The sequence below is a fragment of the Bos grunniens genome, chromosome 1 (genome assembly GCF_055505025.1).
Source record: "Bos grunniens cultivar Pamir isolate PY7600 chromosome 1, Bosgru_T2T1.0, whole genome shotgun sequence".
NCBI classification, from domain to species: Eukaryota; Metazoa; Chordata; class Mammalia; order Artiodactyla; family Bovidae; genus Bos; species Bos grunniens.
In genome coordinates this window covers 18,786,661-18,812,616 of record NC_141165.1, presented here as the reverse complement: position 1 = coordinate 18,812,616, position 25,956 = coordinate 18,786,661, and the positions used below count along the sequence as shown (strand labels likewise).

The 25,956-nt window shown below is 40.8% G+C and overlaps 1 protein-coding gene across 50 annotated transcripts in view; it reads right to left on the bottom strand.

Annotated features, from left to right (window-relative positions):
* NEK11 (NIMA related kinase 11) overlaps window positions 1-25,956 on the bottom strand; it is a 272,407-nt gene that overhangs the window by 195,625 nt on the left and 50,826 nt on the right. For 30 of the 50 annotated variants that reach the window (XM_086345852.1, XM_086345908.1, XM_086346034.1 and 27 more), the window contains 2 exons: window positions 19,989-20,154; window positions 7,138-7,256 (listed from right to left, as the gene is read on the bottom strand). In XM_086345852.1, coding sequence (XP_086201978.1) covers window positions 7,138-7,256; window positions 19,989-20,154 — 285 coding nt within the window. Of the gene's footprint in view, window positions 1-7,137; window positions 7,257-16,529; window positions 16,733-19,988; window positions 20,155-25,956 lie in introns of those variants that run through there. The other 20 variants (XM_086346447.1, XM_086347472.1, XM_086346347.1 and 17 more) reach the window with 5 other exon arrangements.

Here is a 25,956-nt window from a genome sequence, read left to right as displayed (position 1 = left end):
GATGTCAGGTCCTTCTCGAATGCAGCTACAAAGTAGGAGTTGCTGACACCTGGCAATGGAGTGGGGTCTCCTTGGAAAAAGTGACCTAAGGACATCCTCAAGAAGTGGGAGGATGAAAGAAAGATTCCTGCCAAAAGAAGGCAGGAATCCTCCACAGCACCACACACACAACTTCTCTCTACTTTCCCATCTCTAGACCTGGGGAAGCATGCCTCCATCCCCCGTCACATTTACGGACCTGGATTCCCAAGTAGGTCCTTCCCCTAGGAGCCTCACTATGTTAAAAATCAATTCCTCACACGATCTTTTTGGGAAACAACCATTCGGGCTTCCCAGATGGTGCTAGTGGTAGAGTATCCGCCTGCTAATACAGGAGACATAGGAGACACAGGTTCGATCTCTGGGTCAGGAAGATCCCCTGGAGAAGGGCATGGCAACCCACTCCAGTATTCTTGCCTGGAGAACCCCATAGACAGAGGAGCCTGGCAGGCTACAGGCTGTAGGGTCGCAAAGAGCTGGACACGACTGAAGCAACTTGGCATGCACCAAGCTCACTGGGGAAAGGTGTGAGCTGCTAGGTGAGGAGGCACTCATCTTACAGAAAGTGCCCCAAGCTTGTTCTCCCCTCCACTGTGAAAGCAAAAGCGATGTCAGCAAATGAGTTCTCTTCAGAGAGGCTGCTCTGTACTTCATCTTAGAAAATCTAGGCTAATTGAACAGAATCCGCTTCGATAGAAATGAGTTGGGGTGGGGGGAGTTTGTTTTGTTTTGTGGTTTCTGTGTTATCTCTGGGGGCAAAAAAGGAGAAGCAAGACATTGTCTCTGTCCCCCAAGGATTTCCTTCATGCCCAGTTCTGCTGTGGTATCCAGAGAAGATGATATTTCAAAGACTGGCCATTTAATTGAACCAAAGAGAAGAAAGGCTTTGAGTGCCTCATATACTGGTCCAGCTTATGGAGCATTGTGGGAGTTGGTGACAAGCCTCACAGGATACAAACACCTTTAACAAACTTAGAGCTGTCTATGTGCCAGAGGTTCAGGCCCAGGGGGAGGAAGGAGTTTTAGTGCTACATTCTCAAGATAGCTTTCAGTGAACTGTGAATATTTTCAGCTTTTAATATCATTATAAGTGTGTATGCCATATGCCATAGATTTAGAATATTACAAATGTATAAATAAACCAAATTAAATTAAGCACAGGAAAGCTCCAAAGGAGTAAACAAAACCTTCATTTCTTCTGTAACCTCATTCTTCCTAGTTTTTCTAGGGTCTTCTTTATATCTTCTGCCCCTGCACTGTATTAGTCAGAGTTCTCCAGAGAAACAGAACCAACAGAAGATATAGATATGGATATAATACAAATGGAGATTTATTACAAGGAACTGGCTCATGCAAAGATGGAGGCTGAGAAGTCCCAAGATTTGCTGTCAACAGGCTGAAGACCCAGGAAGTTGTTCAGTCACTAAGTCATGTCCAATTCTTTGCATGGACTGCAGCATTCCAGGCTTCCCTGTCCTTCACCATCTCCCAGAGTTTGCTCAAACTCATGTCCATTGAGTTGGTGATGTCATCCAACCAGCTCATCCTCTGTTGCCCCCTTCTCCTCCTTCCTTCCATCTTTCCCAGGATCAGATTAGTTCAATGAGTCAGCTCTTCACATCAGGTGGCCAAAGTACTGGAGCGTCAGCTTCAGCACCAGTCCTTCCAATGAATATTCAGGGTTGATTTCCTTAGGATTGACTGGTTTGATCTCCTCACAGTCCAAGAGACTCTCAAGAGTCTTCTCCAACACCACAGTTCAAAAGCATCAGTTCTTCAGTCTCAGCGTTCTATATGGTCCAACTTTCAAAGTCATACATAACTACTGGAAAAACCACAGCTTTGAGTATATGGACCTTTGTTCGCAAAGTGATGTCTCTGCTGTTTAATATACTGTCTAGGTTTGTCCTAGTTTTTCTTCCAAAGAGCAAGTGTCTTTTAATTTCATGGCTGAAGTCACTGTCCACAGTGGTTTTGGAGCCCAAGAAAATAAAATATGCCACTGTTTCCATTTTTTCCCCATCTATTTGCCATGAAGTGATGGAACTGGATGCCATGATCTTAGTTTTTTGAATGTTTTAAGCTAGATTTTTCACTCTCCTTTCACCTTCATTCAGAGGCTCTTTAGTTCCTCTTCACTTTCTGCCATTAGAGTGGTATCATCTGAGGCTGTTGATATTTCTCCTGGCAATCTTGATTCCAGCTTGTGATTCATTCAGCCTAGCATTTTGCATGATGGTTGATTCCAATATCCTCCTATCAATGGTTGTTCAGCAGATAGTTGTGATTTTTATATTCTCAAAGGAGAAGATGAGTGCATATTTTTCTACTCCACCATCTTTTTTGCTTGATGAAGACCCAGGAAAGCTGATAGTCTAATTCAGTCCTAGTCTGAAGACCTGAGACAAGGTGAGTCAATGAACTAAGTCTCTCAACCGAAGGGCAGAAGACAGGGTGAGACATCCCAGCTCCTCAATGAGGCAGGAAAATGGGAGCAAATTCCTTCTTTCTCTGCATTTCGTTTGTTTGGACTTTCAAGGGACTGGATATGTCCAACCACACTGGAGAGGACAGTCTACAGATTCCACCAACTCAAATGCTAATCCCATCTGGAAACTGCCTTACAGACACACCCAGAAGCAATGTTTAATCTGGGCATCTAACAGCCCTCCCAAACTGACACATAAAATTAACCATCACATGCACTAAAGTAATTCTCAAGGCACTGGCAACAGAGGAACCTAATTTATCTTCTTCTTTGTTCCAAAGTAATCTTCTGAAATTATTTGTAAGCAGAATTTTCAAAATACGTTTGAATATGTGCTCTAGACCATAAGAGGGAAAGGCTGGAATAATGCTTGTAAATAAATCTTTTATTGGTTATAGTTGAAAGATTTAAGTAGAAGGTTGAGGGAAACATTGTGATAGGCTGTATTCTTGTTCCCAAATATTTGCATCTCTTGTGCCTGGCAGTGAGTGTCCCCCTTGGGAGGAACAGGCACCTCCACTGGACTTGGTTGTTTGACTTGCTTGGATCCATGGCATGCAAACAGATCAGGCAAATATCAAGTCTGAGCAGAGTCTTAAAGAACCACTGAGTGTTTCCCGTAACTTTCTTGCTTTTTCTCTGCCAACAGAAAGCATGAGCTGCTCCTTCAGTGTAGACAGTGAGACAGGAAGACTTAAAGTGGATCTGCAGCTGCCAATAGGCAACAAAAGCAAGAACTGACTGTCCTAAGTCACTGAGTTAGGGTTTTGTGTTAACATAGCATAAGGAAGGAGTTTCAGGGCTATACCTTCAAGGTAGCTTTGAATGAACTGTGAATACTCACACATCATTATTCATGTGTCCATGCCATGTGCTAAAAGAATCATTCTTTTGGGTTTAAATTGTTTTTAATATTTTTTTTTGTTTTTAATTTTTGTCAGCTTGATTACTATGTGTCTTGATGTGTTCCTCCTTGGGTTTATCTTGCCTGGGAGTCTCTGTGTTTCAGGACTTGATTGACTATTTTCTTTCCCATGTTTGGGACGTTTTCAGCTATTATCTCTTCAAATATTTTTCAGGTCCATTCTCTCTTTCTTCTCCTTCTGGGACCCCTATAATACAAATGTTGGTAGATTTAATGTTGTCCCAGAGGTCTCTTAGGCTGTCTTCATTTTTTTTTTTTTTTTTCATTCTTTTTCTATATTCTGTTCTGTGGCAATGATTTCCACCATTCTGTCCTCCAGGTCATTTGTTTTTTCTTCTGCCTCAATTATCCTGCTATTGATTCCTTCTAGCATATTATTCATCTCTGTTTGCTCTTTAGTTCTTCTAGGTCATTGGCAAACATTTCTTGCATCTTCTCTATTGTTTCCTGAGATCCTGGATCATCTGCACTACCATTATTCTGAATTCTTTAGTTGTTTTTCTGGGGTTTTATGTTATGCCTGCATCTGGGACATAACTTTCTGCTTTTTCATCCTGATTAACTTTCTGTAATGTGGTATTTTTTCTAGCTGCTGTGGGATTGTGGTTCTTCTTGCTGCTTCTGTCTGCCCTCTGATTTGTCGTTGTTTAGTCACTCAGTTGTGTCTGACTCTTTGCAGCCCAACAGACCTCAGCACACCAGCTTTCTCTGTCCTTCACCATCTCCCAAAGCTTGCTCAAACTCATGTCCATCAAGTCGGTGATGCTGTCCAACCATCTTACCCTTTGTTGCCCCCTTCTCCTCCTGCCTTTCATCTTTTCCAGCATCAGGGTCTTTTCCAATGAGTCAGGTCTTTTCCAATGAGTTGGGTCTTTGCATCAGGTGGCCAAAGTATTGGAGCTTCAGCTTCAGCATCAGTCCTTTCAATGAATATTTAGGACTGATTTCCTTTACAATTGACTGGTTTGATCTCCTTGCCATCCAAAGGACTCTCAAGAGTCTTCTCCAGCACCACGGTTTGAAGGCATCAATTCTTTGGCATTCAGCCTTTTTTATTGTCCAGCTCTCACATCCATACATGACTACTAGAAAAACCATAGCTTTGACTATATGGACATTTGTAGGCAAAGTAATGTCTCTGCTCTCATGGAGGAGGCTAAGAGGCTTGTGTAAGCTTCCTGACAGGAGGGACTGGTGATGGAAAAATGGTCTTGCTTTGGTGGGCAAGGTCTTGTTCAGTAAAGCTTTAATCCAGTTATCTGCTGATGGGTGGGGTTACACTCCCTCCCTGGTAGTTGTTTGGCCTGAGGCGACCCAGCCCTGGGGTCTGCAGACTCTTTGGTAGGGCTAATGGCTACCTTCATGAGGGCTTACACCAAAGGGACCTTCAAGGACTGCTGCAGCCAGTGCCCCATCCCTGTGGTATGCCCTTGCCGAGCCACATCTCCACAGGAGACCCTCCAACACTAGTAGGTGGCTTTGGTTCAGTCTCCTGTGGGGTCACTGCTCCTTTCCTCTGGGTCTTGGTGCATGCAAGATTTTGTTGTGCCCTCCAAGGCTGGAGTCTCTGTTTCCCCCAGTCCTGTGGAAGTCCTGTAATCAAATCCCACTGGCCTTCAAGGTCAGTCCCTTTGTTAGACCCCCAGGCTGTGAAGCCTGACATGGAATTCAGAACCTTCACAATAGTGGGAGAAGTGCTTTGGCATTATTGTTCTCCAGTTTGTGGGTCATCCACCCAGTGGGTATAGGATTTGATTTTATCATGATTGCCATCACCTGGCTGTGGCTTCCTGTTTGTCTTTGGATGTGTAATATCTTTTTTTGCTGGGTTCCAGCATTCTCTTGTATATGGTTGTTCAACATCTAGTTGTGATTTTGGTGCTCTTGCAGGAGGAGATAAGTCCATATCCTTCTACTCTGCCATCTTGAACCAGAAGAAGTTAGGCTTTATTTTTTGTTTTATTATTTTGTTGTTTAGTCACTAAGTCGTGTCCAACTCTTTTGCAACCCCATGGACTATAGCCTACCAGGCTCCTCTGTCCATGGGGTTTCCCAGGCAAGAATGGGTTGTCATTTCCTTCTCCAGAGAATCTTCCCAACTCTTAATATCATTTAATAAGTGAATCAATAAATTTAAGTATAAAATTGAAATTTCTCCATCTGTAGAGAAAAACTTTGCAATAACTGGTTACAAAAAAAATAATGAAAGATGTATCATTTATTATCTGAATCACAAATTATGGTATTTCAGATCTATATATCCATAAATACCCAAATATTTAGCCTTATTTAATGACTTTCTTAGAATGCTGAAGGATTCAAAACAAATTTAAATCCTCTCTTTAAAGGATTATTTTAAACTCATTTATTTTAACTACTACTTAGCCAACCCAAAATACATCAAAAATGTTTGGGTTCCTTAATCAACCAGATTTCACTTTTGTATTTTGTACACTGAACATCAAAGTTGGCATCTTTATAGGTGCTGTTTTCCCTATGTCTAAGTTAACAAACATGCCAAGGAATGGTAGAGAAAATAAAAGGAATACAAATATAACTGTATGTACACAGAAGTCTTATATTCAGCAGTTTTGGTGGTTTATTAAAAGATTGTTTCATATTCTTTTATCATTGTCTCTTAGGATAGTTTGACACCATTCAAAAGATTGTTGTGAATTGTCAATAGAGTCAGTGGCTGTCTTATCAAGCATGTGTTTCAGAAGATATAGATAATCAGCAGAAGAAGGAGCACCAAATAATTAATTACTTTTTATGCCATCAGAAAGCACAGATGACACATTTAAACTATTTGACATTCATGGATTTCCAGGCCTTGGTGTACCCTACAAACTTCCACTTCTGTTTAAGAAGACTGTTACCATTCCTAAGTTGAAAGCTAACATGGATCCCTCAAAGCATCTACTTCTATTTGTCTATGTATGTTCATCTTTTCAAATGCATTCTTATCATATTATGGGTCTATAAAACATTTAACATCTAAAACATCTTGCTTTTGACCTGTAGGAAAAATAGTATAACATTAAAAAAAAAATTGAGGCCAATATTGCAAAGGTAAATTATAAATAGTTGAACCCATATAGCCTACTTTGACTGTCTTTATCAGATACTTAATGTCAAAACTGACTTTTGGTCTGAACATATATCTTCTGCCTTAATTCCTTAGCTCATCTCGTGAGTGAGCACATTTAGATGTGCACTGACACACTCCAAAGTAACCCCACAATCTATATGCAGCATGCTAGGGTATTCACAGCTCAAGCCTGCTGGAAGATGTAATAAATTGTAATAAATGTATAAATAAAAATAGTATGCTAAAGGCACCAAAGAAATGCTTATGGCTCACAGGATAGGATCAGATATAGAGAAATATGTTTAGTACAAGTTTCTGTTTTGTATTTAAAGTCAGTGCAATTTTTAGAACAACAAAAAAGGTAATCAAGTAAATCCTCTAGGTATAATCATTTGACAGTTTTTTCATAAAAAAAAAAGCATATCATAGATGTCTAAGTATAGTCATTTACCTTTGGACTTGCCTCCTTTTCATGGAAGCAAATTCCATGAAACTTGCTTTCCAAATTTCCCAAACTACCTCCCAAATTTCATTTTTCATGTTCAGACATGACTGTGAAAAAAACCCTGTTGCCTCAGTAACAAATGAACATACCTTTCATGCATGTAGTCAACTCCCAGCAACAGCTGGATAAACCATTCTATTATCTGACTCTCTGGAAAGGTTTTTCCAGCTTCTTTATATTCTTGAATTTTACAGTCCAGATCTCGACCCTGAAACAAAACAGTGTGTGTGTGTATATACATATATTTATGTTTCCATTAAGGGCTTCCCTGGTGGCTCAGAGGTTAAAGCATCTGCCTCCAATGCTGGAGACCTGGGTTTGATTCCTGGGTCGGGAAGATCCCCTGGAGAAGGAAATGGCAACCCACTCCAATATTCTTGCCTGGAGAATCCCATGGACAGAGGAGCCTGGCAGGCTACAGTCCATGGAGTCGCAAAGAGTCAGACACAGCTGAGTGACTTCACTTTCACTTTCAGTTATTAATACTATCACTGCAAGACCTCTCAACTTGGCCAAAAGCTGCCAGCCTCTGGAGCCCTCTTCTTAACTAGGCATCCCCTTTGGTCAAAAAAGACTTCAACAAATGTTAACGTATTTCTAACAGCTCGAAGTCACATTCCTAGGATGACCATAGTCCCCCATAATGTGCTGTTTGAGAAAACTCAAGGCTGCCAAAAAAAATTGTTCCAGCCACACCTCAAGATGGAGCCCCTGTTCCCTACTCACTGGGGAGGGCAGGAGCCCAACTTCAATAAGTGCCAGCTAGCAAAATCAAATGGTTCGGAGGAACCAACTGCCTTCCCACTTTCTGAGTCATATTTCAGCTCCCTGAATGCTTAGGCCCCTGCCTGCATTCCCTCCTCTGCCTCCACTCCATTGTTGTTCAGTCACTACGGCATGTCCAACTCTTTGTGACCCTATGGACTGCACCACACCAGACTTCCCTGTCCTTCACTATCTCCCAGAGTTTGCTCAAATTCATGCCCATTGAGTAGGTGATGCCATCCAACCATCTCATCTTTTGCCACCCTCTTCTCTGGCCCTCAGTCTTAGGGTCAGCATTAGGGTCTTTTCCAGTGAGTCAGCTCTTTCCATCAGGTTGCCAAAGTACTGGAGCTTCAGCTTCAGCATCAGTCCTTCCAATGAATATTTAGGGTTGTCTGGTTTGATCTCCCTGCAGTCCAAGGGACTCTCAAGAGTCTCCTCTAGCACCACAGTTGAAAAGCATCAGTTCTTCAGCGCTCAGCCTTCTTTATGGTCCAACTTTCAAATTCATATATGACTACTGGAAAACCACAGCTTTGACTATAGGGACCTTTGTCAGCACTGTGTCCATTTTATGTGGACTTTATCCATTCCATTACTCTCCCTTTAAATTGCCTACTCACTTCGTGCACAGCACAGTAGAGCTCAGTTCTTTCTACTCCCATCAGTGTTTACTGAAGAAACTCTGTATTTAGCACTTTGTCTCACGCCAGAACAAAATCCTTCTAAAGGGTATTAGCTTTTATTATATTACCTAAATATTACCTAAAAATTGTTTTTATTATGTTACATTACATATTAATATGTACCCACATAAAACTAGGAATAATTCCCTTATGCTTAGAATTTTACATAACTATAAACCCCCCAGAAAAACATCTATTTCTGTTTTATTGACTATGCCAAAGCCATTGACTGTGTGGATCACAATAAACTGTGGAAAATTCTTAAACAGATGGAAATACCAGACCATCTGACCTGTCTCTTGAGAAACCTATATGCAGGTCAGGAAGCAACAGTTAGAACTGGACATGGAACAACAGACTGGTTCCAAATAGGAAAAGGAGTACGTCAGGGCTGTGTATTGTCACCCTGCTTATTTAACTTATATGCAGAGTACATCATGAGAAACACTGGGCTGGAAGAAGCACAAGCTGGAATCAAGATTGCTGGGAGAAATATCAATAACCTCAGATATGCAGATGACACCACCCTTATGGCAGAAAGGGAAGAGGAACTAAAAAACCTCTTGTTGAAAGTGAAGGAGGAGAGTGGAAAAGTTGGCTTAAAGCTCAACATTCAGAAAACGAAGATCATGGCATCTGGTCCCATCACTTCATGGGAAGTAGATGGGGAAACAGTGGAAACAGTGTCAGACTTTATTTTTGGGGGCTCCAAAATCACTGCAGATGGTGATTGCAGCCATGAAATTAAAAGATGCTTACTCCTTGGAATAAAAGTTATGACCAACCTAGACAGCATATTAAAAAGCAGAGACATTACTTTCCCAACAAAGGTCCGTCTAGTCAAAGCTATAATAATAATATAATTGACACTTCAAAGTGAAATGTCAAAAGAAGGGTGTACACAAACACTCTTCTCAGGTAGACACATAAGAATAACAAATGTACTAGTTTTTAGCATTAAGCAAAGGACATATTCTACTGACAAGAGGACAGAATGCCAAAAAATTAAATTAATTGGAGAGCTGGGTCTTATTCTCCTTAAGTTATTCCCCACCCTGAAGTTTTCATTCTGCATGTTTATCTGTAAGAAAAGCTATTTGTCTTGTATTTACTTTGTTCTTTAATAAACACTCTGTAGATTTTCTTAGGATTTAATTAAGGTGGTCAAACCACTCACAAATTAAGACACAAGGAATTTCATACAAAAAGAAAGAAACCATTTTTTGTGAAGTAGTCTGATTTTAATTGAGCAATATGAAAAGCATTTATTTCTTTTGTTAAGCCATCATCGAAGTAAAAATCAAATGTTTTGGATGAAATGTCACAGTTTGGTTTCACAAGTTCTTATTACAGTATCTGTAGGCCCGTTCTGTTTCCTTGACTTTGTATTTGAGAAATATTTAACAATGACTTTTATTGCTAAAGCCACTCTAATGAGAAGGTTCAAGGAGACTTTAACTTGAGCCAATATTAATGTTGTTCTAAGTCTATGCCACAGACAGAAAATGTTTTCCTTCACTAACGTCATCCCCTTGAAAGTTTCAATAAAAGCCCTAATGTTAAATTCTAAGATTTCAAATATCTGTAACCCAAAATGTGCCATTTGATGGATTAATGGTCTTGCCTCCTTCCACCATCCAAGTTAACCAACATGAGATTGAAATGCCAAAACCTTGAAGAAATGAAGAGCAACTCAAATACAGTGTCTGAACTCCATCTTTGATTGCCATTAAAAAGTTTTAAATCTTAAAAGGATTTCATTTTAAAAGTTAATCTGTTTTTTTAAGTCATCAACAGAAGCACTTCTATCCGGTTTAAAGGAGGGAGGAGAGCCTTCTCAGACCTGGAATACAATGCAACTGCAATGTTCAGAGCATACACAAAGGGCAAAATAATCTCAGAATTTCAGGGCTAGAAGCAGTTTGAAAAATTGTTCTGCCCTACTTCTTCATTTTAAAATGAAAGAGCTGCCCCTGATTAATTTTCTGGGCTGACATCTTAAGATTCAGCTCCCTCATACTCTACATCACTCCCTCACACTCTACATCTCCTTTAAATAATGTTCTGACACATCCTTCCGGGAGGCCTCAAAATTTTGCATGTGTCAGACACATCCAAGTAGAGTGTTTAAAATGTATATTCCTGGGCTGTATCAACAGAGGCTCTGATTTGGTAAATTAGGAGAGAACCAAAGAATTGTGTATTTTTAACAAGCATCCTAAGTGACTTTGGGACAGGTTATAGACCACACTTTAAGAAAAGGCTGTTAGATAATAACACAGATGGGCCAAATATCTCACCTACTAATGGGAACATTTTGTCCAATAGTTTGAAAATTTTCAAAGGCAAAAGATGTATTTGAGAAAGTCAATGTTGAATAAGATTTTATAATCATATGCTTTTAAATCTGTAAATGGAGTTCATAAAAAGTGGGGAAGATGTCAAATCATGTTATGTTCTTAAACGCAAAATAAGGAGACCCAGTTTCTAAATGGTTACTAAAGAATACCTTGTAGTATCATGCTGCTTATGTCTGATAATATAACTGAGCACTCTTGGGTTTAGTTGCCAATTTTCTTCCAAATGCTTTTAGTGTACATTTCTTCCTGCTGAGGTAAATGTACATGAATTGGAATAAAATGATACAACTTACTTTTTCTTAAGAAGTGACATAAAATAATGCTTTTATCTATAAATGTGATGCCAAAGTCCACATACTTTCTACTTTCAAACCCTATATAGTCTCCTATTGATAGAAAATATAATAATTAATTAAATCATCATTACATTAAGACATATTTGTGTATTCAAATTGATACACATGTATTTCTGTGTGTATGCATATGCATGAATTATATAAATAGAGGTAGATAAAGACACAAAACATAAGTGAGAATAAGCCAAGGGAAGGAGCAGCTTTCATGTGCAACATGATAACCTGGTGAGCATGTGCACTGTGAGATGACTGCCACAGTCAAGTTGATTGACACATCCAATATTTCAGATGGCTCCTGTGTGCATGCATCTGTGTGTGTGTGTGTGTGTGTGTGTGTGTGTATGCACATGCATGTGTGTTGAGAGCACTTAAGATCTATTCTCTTGACAAATTTCAGGTGTACACTGCAGTACTGCAAAGCATTATTTTCATATTTTGCATAATGCACAAAGACAGGCTTGATTACTGTGGCTGTGTTAAAATCTATCTTTAGTTTAGAGCCACCATCTGAAACATGTTTGGTTAGCACTGCTGATATGAACAATAAAACAATCCAACTATATTAGTTCACGTCCAGGTAGAAAGAGATAATTTCATGTTTGGGAAGATAGGAACCATGAACTAGTTGGTTGACTCCATTAAATATTAAGGGAGGAACAGGAGTAAGCCAAGTAAGAAAAAAAAAGAGCACTTTCCCTGTTCCCCTGTGACCCTGGTCCTGCTCTGGATGAGATCCAACATTCCAGACATGAGATTGCCAGAAAATCACTCCACCTCTCCAGAGTCCCATTTCCTCATCTACAAAATATAACTAAGAAATAAGAACAAAATTCTAGCAATCAGAATCCAACAATACATTAAAAAGATCATACACCATGACCAAGTGGGCTTTATCCCAGGCACGCAAGGATTCTTCAATATCCGCAAATCAATTAATGTAATTCACCACATAACAAATTGAAAAATAAAAGCCATATGATTATCTCAATAGATGCAGAGAAAGCCTTTGACAAAATTCAACATTGATTTATGATAAAAAAGTCTCCAGAAAGCAGAAATAGAAGGAACATACTTCAACATAATAAAAGCTATATATGACAAACCCACAGCAAACATTATCCTCAACGGTGAAAAATTGAAAGCATTTCCCCTAAAGTCAGGAACAAGACAAGGGTGCCCACCCTCACCATTACTATTCAACATAGTTTTGGAAGTTTTGGCCACAGCAATCAGAGCAGAAAAAGAAATAAAAGGAATCCAAGTTGGAAAAGAAGAAGTAAAACTCTCACCGTTTGCAGATGACATGATCCTCTACATAGAAAACCCTAAAGATTCTACCAGAAAATTACTAGAGCTAATTGATGAATATAGTAAAGTTGCAGGATATAAAATTAACACACAGAAATCCCTTGCATTCCTATACACTAATAATGAGAAAATAGAAAGAGAAATTAAGGAACAATTCCATTCACCATTGCAACGAAAAGAATAAAATACTTAGGAATATATCTACCTAAAGAAACTAAAGACCTATATATAGAAAACTACAAAACACTGGTGAAATAAATCAAAGAGGACACTAATAGATGGAGAAATATACCATGTTCATGGATCAGAAGAATCAATATAGTGAAAATGAGTATACTACCCAAAGCAATCTACAGATTCAATGCAATCCCTATCAGGCTACCAATGGTAGTTTTCACAGAGCTAGAACAAATAATTTCAAAATTTGTATGGAAATACAAAAAACCTCGAATAGCCAAAGCAATCTTGAGAAAGAATGGAACTGGAGGAATCAACTTGCCTGACTTCAGGCTCTACTACAAAGCCACAGTCATCAGGACAGTATGGTACTGGCACAAAGACAGAAATATAGATCAAAGGAACAAAATAGAAAGCCCAGAGATAAACCCACGCACCTATGGACACCTTATCTTTGACAAAGGAGGCAAGAATATACAATGGATTAAAGACAATCTCTTTAACGAGTGGTGCTGGTAAAGCTGGTCAACCACTTGCAAAAGAATGAAACTGGAACACTTTCTAACACCATACACAAAAATAAACTCAAAATGGATTAAAGATCTAAACATAAGACCAGAAACTATAAAACTCTTAGAGGAGAACATAGGCAAAACACTCTCCGACATAAATCACAGCAGGATCCTCTATGACCCACCTCCCAGAATATTGGAAATAAAAGCAAAAATAAACAAATGGGACCTAATCAAAATTAAAAGCTTCTGCACAACAAAGGAAACTATAAGCAAGGTGAAAAGACAGCCTTCAGAATGAGAGAAAATAATAGCAAATGAAGCAACTGACAAACAACTAATCTCAAAAATATACAAGCAACTCCTGCAGCTCAATTCCAGAAAAATAAATGACCCAATCAAAAAATGGGCCAAAGAACTAAATAGACATTTCTCCAAAGAAGACATACAGATGGCTAACAAACACATGAAAAGATGCTCAACATCACTCATTATCAGAGAAATACTAATCAAAACCACAATAAGGTACCATTTCACGCCAGTCAGAATGGCTGCAATCCAAAAGTCTACAAGCAATAAATGCTGGAGAGGGTGTGGAGAAAAGGGAACTCTCTTACACTGTTGGTGGGAATGCAAACTGGTATAGCCACTATGGAGAATGGTGTGGAGATGCCTTAAAAAACTGGAAATAGAACTGCCATATAACCCAGCAATCCCGCTGCTGGGCATACACACCAAGGAAACCAGAATTGAAAGAGACACGTGTACCCCAATGTTTATCGGAGCACTGTTTATAATAGCCAGGACATGGAAGCAACCTAGATGTCCATCAGCAGATGAATGGATAAGAAAGCTGTGGTACATATACGCAAGGAGTATTACTCAGCCATTAAAAAGAATACATTTGAATCAGTTCTAATGAGGTGGATGAAACTGGAGCCGATTATACACAGTGAAGTAAGCCAGAAAGAAAAACACCAATACAGTATACTAACGCATATATATGGAATTTAGAAAGATGGTAATGATAACCCTGTATGCAAGACAGCAAAAGAGACACAGATGTATAGAACAGTCTTATGGACTCTGTGGGAGAGGGAGAGGGTGGGATGATTTAGGAGAGTGGCATTGAAACATGTATAATATCATATAAGAAACAAATCGCCAGTCCAGGTTCGATGCAGGATGCAGGATGCTTGGGGCTGGTGCACTGGGATGACCCAGAGGGAAGGTACAGAGAGGGAGTGGGGAGGGGGGTTCAGGATGGGGAACATGTGTACACCCGTGGTGGATTCATGTTGATGTATGGCAAAACCATTAAATACTGTAAAGTAATTAGCCTCCAATTAAAATAAATAAATTTAAATTAAAAAAAAAAAAAGAATCTACTTCTCTTTGAAAAAGAATGGGGCATGGTTAGAGGACACAGGAGCCAATTTGAAGAAGCCCCACCAGCCAAAGCTGTGCCAAATTAAGAAACAAAATAATAATGATAGCATCGGGCAATAACCCATAGAATAAAATAAATATCCACGAGTCCATACTGATATGAATAATTGAATAAAGACATCAACGGAGGGGAAGGAACAATGGGATAGCTCTTTCTAACAGAAGAACCCTAATTAGTAAATGTAGAAAGAATGAGGAAAATTCATAATCACAATTAGGCAAACATGACAGTATAGCAGCTCCAGGCAACTACCACTAAAAAAAAATGCAAATATCAGGGCATGAAAGTTTGAAAAGAAATAATAGGACAGAAAGTTGCTCAGGGAACCAGAAGAACAAGACGGGGTAATTTTCATGAATAAGAGCACCCAGCTAATGGCCTGAGTAGAAAACCACACCAACCAGCAGGGCCTGCCAGATTCCCCCCTCACCAGCTCCCCCCTCCCCCATCCCCCGCCCTGTTCACAGCTGAGCCTTATCTTTGCTCAGTGATCCATAAATGCTGACTCAGTTTTCATTTATGACTCTGCCTTTCTGTTTCTACACTGGCCATCCTCCCTTTTTTGCAGTTCTCTGCCCTGGCATCCCATTAGATCACCTGGAGAGCTTTCAAAAGTCCTTCTGGGTCATACCCCAGATCAATTAAATCAGACTTTCTGGATGAGGGCTTCAGCCCTCAGGAGTTTTGAAAGCTTTCCAGATGATTCCAAAGTGCAGCCAAGGTTGAGCACTACCACTATATTGATATAATTTTTATTTAGCCATGTTAATATCACAGTTGAGGAAAAAGACAAGTCCAACCTTCTCTGCTTTCTGGCAAAGTGATTTCAACATATATTACAGATAGGACGCAGTATTTAATCTTTTACACATCGGCACTTGACAGAAATGAGGTGGGAAGCAGCTGGAAGCAAATGGTAAAGAATTCGTCAAAAGGAAAGAAATTTCCTGAGTACTAACTTCTTTGTGGCTCACTACACGGGCTCATGATGCGACACAAAAATGAATTAGAAAAAGATCAGTCCCACATGCTGAGAGTCTAAGATGGATTATACTATGTATAATGTGCTAAGTGTCACCCAGCTGAAACGCTATGAGACTCAGGGATTGAGTGAGGGGTGATTTTCAGCCAGGAGATAACAGGAGTCTTTGTAGAGGGGGTGGCATTTCACAGGACCTGGGAGAATGGGTGGGAAGTGAAAACTTGGAGCCAGGAGGAAGGATGTTGTGAAAGGGCAGAGATAAAGAAGTGTGAGACTGTGGAGAAGAGGCAGGGGACAGCAGGTAGTCCCATTTCCCGGGGCTGGAAGAGAATAAAGACACCGATATTTGAAATATCCTGTCACTTTTGTAGTTTGGGTACTATTCCCCATTGAAGATTTGGTTACATCTTGACAGGAACTTGTGAGAATCAGGTTATTTGCTTTTTACATTCATAACTGGTCTTCCCTGGTGGTTCCATGATAAAGAATCTGCCTGCAATGTAGGAGACTCAGGTTCAATCCCTAGGCCAGGAAGATCCCCTAGAAAAGGAAATGGCAACCCACTCCAGTATTCTTACCTGGGAAATTCCATGGACAGAGAAGCCTGGCAGGCTATAGTCCCTGGGGTCACAAACAGCCAAACACCATGTTGAACTAAGCAACAACACAACACTCATAACCTGATGTGACGAGTCCAAAGCTCTGGGTGGTGAATATAAGGGGCCTTGTGAATGCATTTATATGTATTTCAGTCTTGAAAGGCCTCAGATTAAATTACAGAGGAGGAAACTTGGAGATTAAAAAACACCAGCTATTTCAATGGTGATAACATTCCCTATGAGGTGCAAGTCTGGCCATCTGCCATTTCCAATATTATTACTTTACCTCAATAAAAAGAGGATAATACCAGGCTTCTGTGAGTTAAGATGAAGTTTGGGTGTGAAGATGAGAAATATCTCGGTTAGCAAGGAGAAACAGCGACCCACACGTCGTCATCCCTCCGAGTCACAAGCTGACAGCTCAGCAGGTGGAGCCAGGAAGCCCCGCAGCTGTTCCCTGGCTGCTGGCCAAGGCCATTACCATGGCAACGCCCCTGGGGTGGGAGGGGCAGCTTAGCCTGCGGAAACCACCAGTTTTTAAAAAGTAACACAAATGATCCTGGATTGGATCCTGCGGGAGAAAAAAATTCCTATAGAAATGTCCTTTTTAAAGATATAATTGGGACAGATGGGCTCAATTTGAGTGTGAACTGTGGGTTAGATGGGTGTTTCCCAAATTTCAGTGTGCTTCAGGCTCACCTGGTGGGCTTGGCAAAACACAGATGGCCAGACCCGACCCCCAGAGTTTACAGATTCATTACGGCTGAGGTGGAAGCTAACAATCTGTGTTTCTCACTAAAGATTCCGAGTGATGCTGATGCTGCTGGTATGGGGTCGCACAGAATCACCGTATGACACACTGGCATTGCATCAATGTTCACTTCCTGAGTTTGATCTTTTTACTGTAGTTATGTTAAGGAAATATCCTTAGTCTTAGAAAACACTCACAGGAGGATTTAGGACAAAGGGGCAACGGGTCTGCAACCTACTGTCAAGTGGTTCAGGAAAAAAGTAGATAGATGAACAGAATAATAAAGCAAATGTGGGAAATAACAACTGGTAAACCTGGATGAAATTAAAGGACACTTACCCCTTGGAAGAGAAGTTATGACCAACCTAGACAGCATGTTAAAAAGCAGAGACATTACTTTGGCAACAAAGGTCCATCTAGTCAAAGCTATGGTTTTTCCAGTAGTCATGTATGGATGTGAGAGTTGGACTATAAAGAAAGCTGAGCGCCGAAGAATTGATGCTTTTGAACTGTGGTGTTGGAGAAGAATCTTGAGAGTCCTTTAGACTGCAAGGAGATCCAACCAGTCCATCCTAAAGGAAATCAGTCCTGCATATTCATTGCAAGGGCTGATGCTGAAGCTGAAACTCCAATACTTTGGCCACCTGATGCAAAGAACTGACTCATTTAAAAAGACCCTGCTGGGAAAGATTGAAGGTGGGAGGAGAAGGGGACGAGAGGATGAGATGGTTAGATGGCATCACTGACTCGATGGACATGAGTCTGAGTAAACTCCGGGAGTTGGTGATGGACAGGGAGGCCTGGCGTGCTGCAGTCCATGGAGTCGCAAAGGGTCGGACATGACTGGGAGACTGAACTGAACTGAACTGAAATTTGAATGGAGGATATATGGGAGTTCACTGTGTTTTGTAACTTTTCTAGTAGATCCAAATTACATTTAAATTAATAACTAAAAATTAATATAAGAAATAAAGTTATAGTTTATCATCAAGATCTGTTCAATATGGTAGCCACTACCTAAACATGGTTATTTACATTTAAATTAATTTAAATTAAATAAAGTTCAACATTCAGCTCCTCAACCACACTAGCCATACTTCATCAGGTGCTAAAGAGTCATGTGTGACTAAGCAACTACCATATTGGACAGCGCAAATATTGAGTGGAGAAGGCAATGGCACCCCACTCCAATACTCTTGCCTGGAAAATCCCATGGACGGAGGAGCCTGGTAGGCTACAGTCCATGGGGTCATAAAGAGTCGGACATGACTGAGTGACTTCACTTTCACTTTTCACTTTCATGCATTGGAGAAGGAAATGGCAACCCACTCCAGTGTTCTTGCCTGGAGAATCCCAGGGACGGGGGAGCCTGGTGGGCTTCTGTCTATGGGGTCGCACAGAGTCAGACACGACTGAAGTGACTTAGCAGCAGCAGCAGCAAATATTGAGCATTACCATCATCACACAAAGTTCCACTGAACAGTTCTCACTACAGCGGAAAATATTTTACAACTGAGAAAGTCTTTGTGGAAAATTCAGTGTGCTGAAAGCAGCAGCAGAGGTAGTAAAAGCAATAGGAGTCAGTTGTTTACCACAGAAGATAGTTTATTAACTGAATGGGGCAAAAAGAAAAAATGATTAAATTATGGCTGATGGATCACAGTGTAGCTGCATTTGTAAATCCCTGGATTTTGCATGGATCAGTGGCATAATTGCTGGAGTAGGTGTTCTTAGCCACATTCTGTACACCTCATCATTTTACTGGTTTTCTTAACAATCTGTTGGATGAAGGATATATAATCACTCAAATGTTCTGGTTATTTTTCTTTTTTTCTCCTCCTTCTCCTTCAAGCAGAGGAGGAACAAGATTTGATGGGCAAACTCCCAACAAGGCTGTGCCAGGGAGACTGTCCTGAGGGGGAATAGCTAAGACCTGGACAGTATCAAATTTTCAAATATTCTAACTTGGCTACTGGTTTCATTTTGCATGACACACCAGCTACTGTGTAAAGCAAATCAAGGCTGAGTTTCGTTGCTATCTTTACTCCTTCCGAGTTGCTTCTCCTCCCTCTTCTTTTCTGCATCTCAAATACCCAGCACTCTCTGAGCCAAGCAGGCCTGCCACCCACTCTAAAGAGCAACTTCTTTCTTCCTAGCATCATTTCACTTGGGCTCCAGCAACATCCAGATGATGAACTGAACACATTCTAAACACAAGATTCTTTGTTGCATTTGACTTAGGCTAGCTCTCTGAATGTTCTGGGAGATACTTCCTGAGCAGGGTCAAGTTTGGACATTCTCTTTCTGACCCAACTCCTGTAACTCCCCTCTCTCTAGCCTCTCAGAAGTGAACACACAGACCCACATTACGCTGCACCTTGCCAGCCCCACCCCTGGCACCTTTCTCAGCAACTTCATATTCACTTGGGGCTCAGTAAAATGCACAACTATTATCACTTGGGGGAAACATGGAATGGCAGGGAAAACTGCAAACACCTGAAGCCATGAATCACAAGTCAGTTAACATGAAGACTTTTCATAGGGAGAATGAGCTGTATTCCCACTTCCAAGTTTCCACTGGGGAAAATGAACCACAGAGCTAGAATCCAGGACTCCAGCAGTATCCCTCTGCTCTGCCCAGGCCTCTGTTATGGCTTTAAATGTCCATCTAATAATCGAACCATTGTAAGAGGCTTAAGGATACACCCCCCAATCCACACACACCAAAAAAATGCTGGATCATTTTTATGCAGCAATTCCTCCTTAAAAATACATCGATTCTGAGTTTTCCCCAAAAAAGAAACCCTTGGTCAGAAAACAGTTTGCCAGTTACATAGAGATGATTACTCTTAGCAGCAAGACACAATATCCCAGGTAATATTTTTATTCACTTTGTGGCTGGCTCATTCAACTTCTGAGATATCTCTTTACAGACACCTTTTTACTATGAAACAGATTTTTATTAAGACTTCAAAACCAGAAGGAGAGTCTCACCTCACAGTACTCTGTGATAATGCAGAACTTATCCTGCTCCACAAAGTTTGCATGGAACTTGACAATAGCTGGGTGATTCAGCTTGGAAAGGAGCTGGGCCTCTAAAGTGGCCTGCACAGTCTCATTTGGATTAAGTTCTCCAATACAGATTTCCTTCAGTACCTTTCTGCAGCAAAAAAAAAAAAAAATTAATACATTTAGAACTAAAATAAAGAAAGCTGAGTGCCAAAGAATTCATTCTTTTGAACTATTGTGTTGGAGAAGACTCTTGAGAGTCCCTTGAACTCCAAGGAGATCCAACCAGTCCATCCTAAAGAAGATCAGCCCTGGGTGTTCACTGGAAGGACTGATGTTGAAGCTGAAACTCCAATACTTTGGCCACCTTATACAAAGAGCTGACTCATTAGAAAAGACCCTGATGATGGGAAAAATTGAGGGAAGGAGGAGAAGGGGACGACAGAGGATGAGATGGCTGGATGGCATCACCAACTCGATGGACATGGGTTTGGGTGAACTCCGGGAGTTGGCGATTGACAGGGAGGCCTGGCGTGCTGTGGTTCATGGTGTCACAGAGCTGGACGTGACTGAGTGACTAAACTGAACTGAGAACTAAAATACACATTTAAAGATATGGACAGTGTTACAGGACCATCTAATTAATGCCCAGGCCATAACCTACTCGGAGGTCTGCTCCGGCCTGTGACTCCTGGGGACCTGGCCTGCTTCTGTCCTTGTGGGGCCCTCTGCACCTGCCTCCCTCCCCTCTGCTCAAACCAGCGGAGCCAGAACTAAGCTTGAGTGGGCATGGCCGAGGTGGCTCTCCCTCAGCCGCTAGGTGTCTCCATTTCTCTTTGCCTCTCAGGACATCTCTATTTCTGTCTTTCTCCATCTCTTTGTATATTACCTGCATCTCCTTATCTGCTTTCCTGTTTCTGTCTGCTTTTCTATTTCTCTCATTATTCCTATCTTGGTGTTTCTCTTTCTCTCTCACACACTGTATATTAATGTATATATATATATGTGTGTGTGTGTGAATATAATTATAAAATCCACTGTGTCTCTGCATCTGATTTTCTTTTTGACTCTCTCCTTTCCTCTCTGATTCTGCGTATAAATACACATGCTTCTCTTTGTCTCTCAGCTCTAATATTTTCCAAATCAACTCAATATCAGCAGAATCAATATCTGTTTATTTTCTTTTTAAAACTACCCTTAGCATGTGGTTTGTGGTTTAGTCACTAAGTCGTGTCCGACTCTTGCAATCCCATGGACTGTAGCCTGCCAATCTCTGTCCGTGGGATTCTCCAGGCAAGAATACTGGAGTGGGTTGCCATTTCCTTCTCCAGGGGATCTTCCCGACCCAGGGATCGAACCCAGGTCTCCTGCATTGCAGGCAGACGCTTTACCGACTGAGCTATAAGGAAAGATCAGGGAAGACCTTTAGCATAGCATACTTTATTTAGGAGTATTTAGGAGCTACCAGTATTGAGGAGAAGAAAAAAATATAAAAACATTGACAGAGGTATTCAAGCATGTATAAATGGAACAAGAGCTCATCATCTCTCCAATTTATTAATTCAAAATTTGTGATAACTAATGAGGAGTGGACCAAAACATTATCTCTTCCCATCTACCGAAAGAAAGACTGATGAACAAACCAATTACAGTCCCACGGTGTAAACAGATTGCCAGGGAGAAGCACTTTAGCATACCAATTATGTGTGCAGACAGATTCCACTGATTAGAAGTGAGCCTTAGCTGTTCATTAAGATAAGTTCTGCAGGACCTGTACTAGAATACATTTTGTAGTAATGTTATTTGAGAGTTTCTACCTATGCATATTAATGAAAATATATTTATAGTAGAAACTCTTAATTAAAGGCCCTATAACCAAATCCTAGATTAACCAGAGCTCTGCAGTCCTTTCTAACAGATGCCCAGGGCTGCCTTTGTTTGTACTGGGGATGCTGCAGCCAGCAGGCACTCTCTGGACCACCTTCCAGTTGAGATATGTGTTTACCCAAGTCACAGCGTCTATTCCCAAACTTGTTTGTGCCACTTGTACCCAGTATTATAAATCTGTAACCTAAATATGACAAACTGATGAAGGGTGAGTGAGTGTTGTCTCTGCTAGAAAAACTAGGTCAACTGTTTACCACAATGGTTAATAATGACAAGTTGCAAAAAAATTGCTGTTAAGTAACTGTTAAGACAGTTTTTAAATATTCATTTAAAAATGTAAAAATCTAGCATTCTGAACTGAGATTGCTAAATTTTCATTTCATTTTAAAGAAGGTAAACTTAGAAAACTTAATCAAGTTTATGCAAAAAAGATGAAAAGACCTCTCATGAGAGGACGTTAGACATTGGCTGCACATCAAAAAATGAGAGAAAATGTACAATATTTTCCTTAAATTGGGTATAAATGTTTTAGTTATGTCATTTTATCATTTTAAAATTGTTCCCTTATATAACCAAGGACCACCTCCAGTCACATCAGACAGAGGCTATCACATGGGTTTTCTTAGGTCTTGAACACCCTACTGGACCCCTACTTGATAATGGAGTAGATTCTAGAGAAATTTTTGCTGGGTATCATGTTCTATAGAGAGGCTGTTCTAGCAAGAATTTGGTTTAAAATGACCTCATGTTATTAACAGTGGCATCTCAAACTGTTGGTATAATAAAGGGGCTTGAAATGACGGATGCAGCTGTTCTCCTGTAATGCCTAAAGATGATGAAGCTGCAGCGAAATGACATCTTCATGGTGTTTTTCCAGTACTCACCATGTCCCAGCCAACTTGCAGTTGTAAAAGTGACAGTGGTTAACATGCATGGTGATACAAAGTCACACACAAACCTGCAGTATTCTCCTACTGGGAAGGAACAAATGCTATCCGAAGCTTTAAGATGCTTACTTTTTCCTTGCAAATATCAACTACTGTGCAACAGAGCATGGGATTTTACATACATACTTAGATTTTATCTAAGCCCTATCTGGCAGCCTGATGATAAAGCATCAAATCTCATTTGTCCACAGCTTTGCAGACAAAGGAAGGGCTATCAAGGCAGGTAACATCTACTACAATCATCTTTAGCAGAAGCCAAGATATTTGACCTTTCTTACCTAAAACTGATGGAGGAAACTCATTGCGTGTCACATAGTGTGAGAGTCATATCAGCTGAGAAGAGCAAAGAAACCAAGTCAAGAAGCTTGCCCCTACTCAGTGACACTCAGTCTGTCAACCACTGCTAAGTAACATGACAGATATTTATTTTATCAGAACTTCAGCTATTTGGGAGAAACTTTTTAGCAGCTGCAAAGACAGGCACCCCCTCAGACTCACTAATTTTGTAAAGTTTCTGTTCTCTTTCCTGAGTGGCAATGTTTCTTTCTAGGGAACTGACAAACTTTGGAGAGTGACTGGAAATCTGGATAACTACAGCTAATTTCACTCCCGTCAAATTGGCCCACTTTCCATATAAATGGGGTAGGTGATATCTTTGAGATCTTCAGGGTTGTTTTCCTCCAAATTTCCCTGTAGCCTTTCACATATTTCCCATTGAACAAGCAGCATAGGCTGTGTCAGGAAAAAGATGACACCACAAACCACAGAGAACTTGAGTCAAATTCCCAGCTTTTGATTCTCCAAGGAGAGACCAAGGCCAAAGAGAAAAGATCTGAAGGAGCCCCTGACCAATGGGATGAGGGTCCTCCCTGCCCGAAGTGAGAAAGAGACACTCAGAACCAGATGGAGCAGGGGCAAGAACATTAGGTACACTGAGCCCTTGAAAAGAGTTCATGCTCCCCAAACTAGGTCCAGAGGAGGGGGCCAGGGACAGAACTTCCAGATGGGGAGGGGAGCCCCAGAGCAGAAGTCATGGCTGTCTTTCCAAAGCAGGAACTGCACACTTCTTTGTGTCCAGCAAGGGATAGGAGTGCAGGAAAGATCTTCAAGGGGCAAGTAAGTCAAACGGCCTAAGAACTCTGGAACCTCAGTGAGGAGTGCAGAAGCACCTCTGTGTGTCTGTGGTATAGTGCGCTCTGAGGATTTGTGACCCCTGCCCTTGGGTCTCTTGGAGAAGCCAACAGATCAGTGTGCACAAATGTGTGTCTATGTTTGTATTTTCTAAAACTTCAAACCGAAATGGGTTCTATAAAGTTAGGGTGAGCGATGTGTGAGGCCCTCCTGATTTAAGCTGCCATGACTCTCTAATTTGATCAGCAGCTACTGCACCCACTGAGGGCAAAGTCACAGGAAATAGATTTTAACCTCAGCTTAAATAAGAGAGTAACTTTTTGCTTTTTGAAAAAATTTAAATATTCACCTATTTAACAGATTATTCAATCTGCTTAGGACTTTCAAGAGTTTTCATCCATCTATTAAGGCAGCAATTATTTTAACTAATCCTTTCTTTAATGGTCAACTCTTATTTTTCTAGTTCATAAGAAAATATAGCTTTATTATAGAAAAATCTGAAAACAAAACATAGATCACAATCTGCCACAGAGATAATCAACATTAACAATTTTGTATATTTCACTCTCATCTTTTTGCTACACTTTTTTTTAACACTAGAGGCCAAGCAATTTAGACAATTTGGCTGCTATTTTCATGAGACGTTATTGTAGCAGACATCTGTCATGTTAGCTGCACAGCATCTTAGACAGCCTCCCTACACTGTAGTAGATCCCTGGGCTGTGGGGTCCTGCCTTCCACAGATAAAAGCAAACAGACAGCAAACAATTACTGTATCTCCCGCCTGCCTTGAGTTGGGATGCCAATATGGGACATAGGTTCTGCCAGTCAATTGGACCAACCTGGGACCCTGCCTTGGGGGTGAGCTTGAGGGACAGGGTGAGCACAGGACCCTCCCACACACACCATCCTAAGAAATGGCATGGGCTTGGGGGCAGTGGTAGTGGGCCACTTCCATGGTGTGGTTCCAGCTGACGTCCCTGGAAATTTGGCCTTCACTAACCCCCAGCCCCCTCAGCTGTAAGAGCCATCTGTGTTCAGCACACATCCCCCTCTGCCTCCACTGCGTAGCGGGTGACTGCTCACATCCGCATCTGGAGTCCTGACCCACATGATTATGTGTCACAGAAGCACCGTGAGCTAGTCCCATACTAGCTCTTACTTTGAGATCATTAAAACTGAACCTCCAAAACTCTGATACATTTAGGTTAATTTTTGTTCCTTTCTGTCTGAAAACTTAGGATCTTCTGAGGGATTTAGGGACATTTATGGGTAGAAGGAAATTTGGAAAACTCAGCAAATTTGGAAAACTCAGCAGTGGCCACAGGACTAGAAAAGGTCAGCTTTCATTCAAATCCCAAAGAAAGGCAATGCCAAAGAATGCTCAAACTACCACACAGTTGCACTCATCTCACACGCTAGTAAAGTAATGCTCAAAATTCTCCAAGCCAGGCTTCAGCAATACGTGAACCATGAACTTCCAGATGTTCAAGCTGGTTTTAGAAAAGGCAGAGGAACCAGAGATCAAATTGCCAACATCTGCTGGATCATGGAAAAAGCAAGAGAGTTCCAGAGAAACATCTATTTCTGCTTTACTGACTATGCCAAAGCCTTTGACTGTGTGGATCACAATAAACTGTGGAAAATTCTGAAAGAGATGGGAATACCAGACCATCTGACCTGCCTCTTGAGAAATCTGTATACAGGTCAGGAAGCAACAGTTAGAACTGGACATGGAACAACAGACTGGTTCCAAATAGGAAAAGGAGTACATCAAGGCTGTATATTGTCACCCTGCTTATTTAACTTCTGTGCAGAGTACATCATGAGAAACGCTGGGCTGGAAGAAGCACAAGCTGGAATCAAGATTGCTAGGAGAAATATCAATAACCTCAGATATGCAGATGATACCACCCTTATGGCAGAAAGTGCAGAAAGGCAGAAAGCCTCTTGATGAAGGTGAAAGAGGAGAGTGAAAAAGTTGGCTT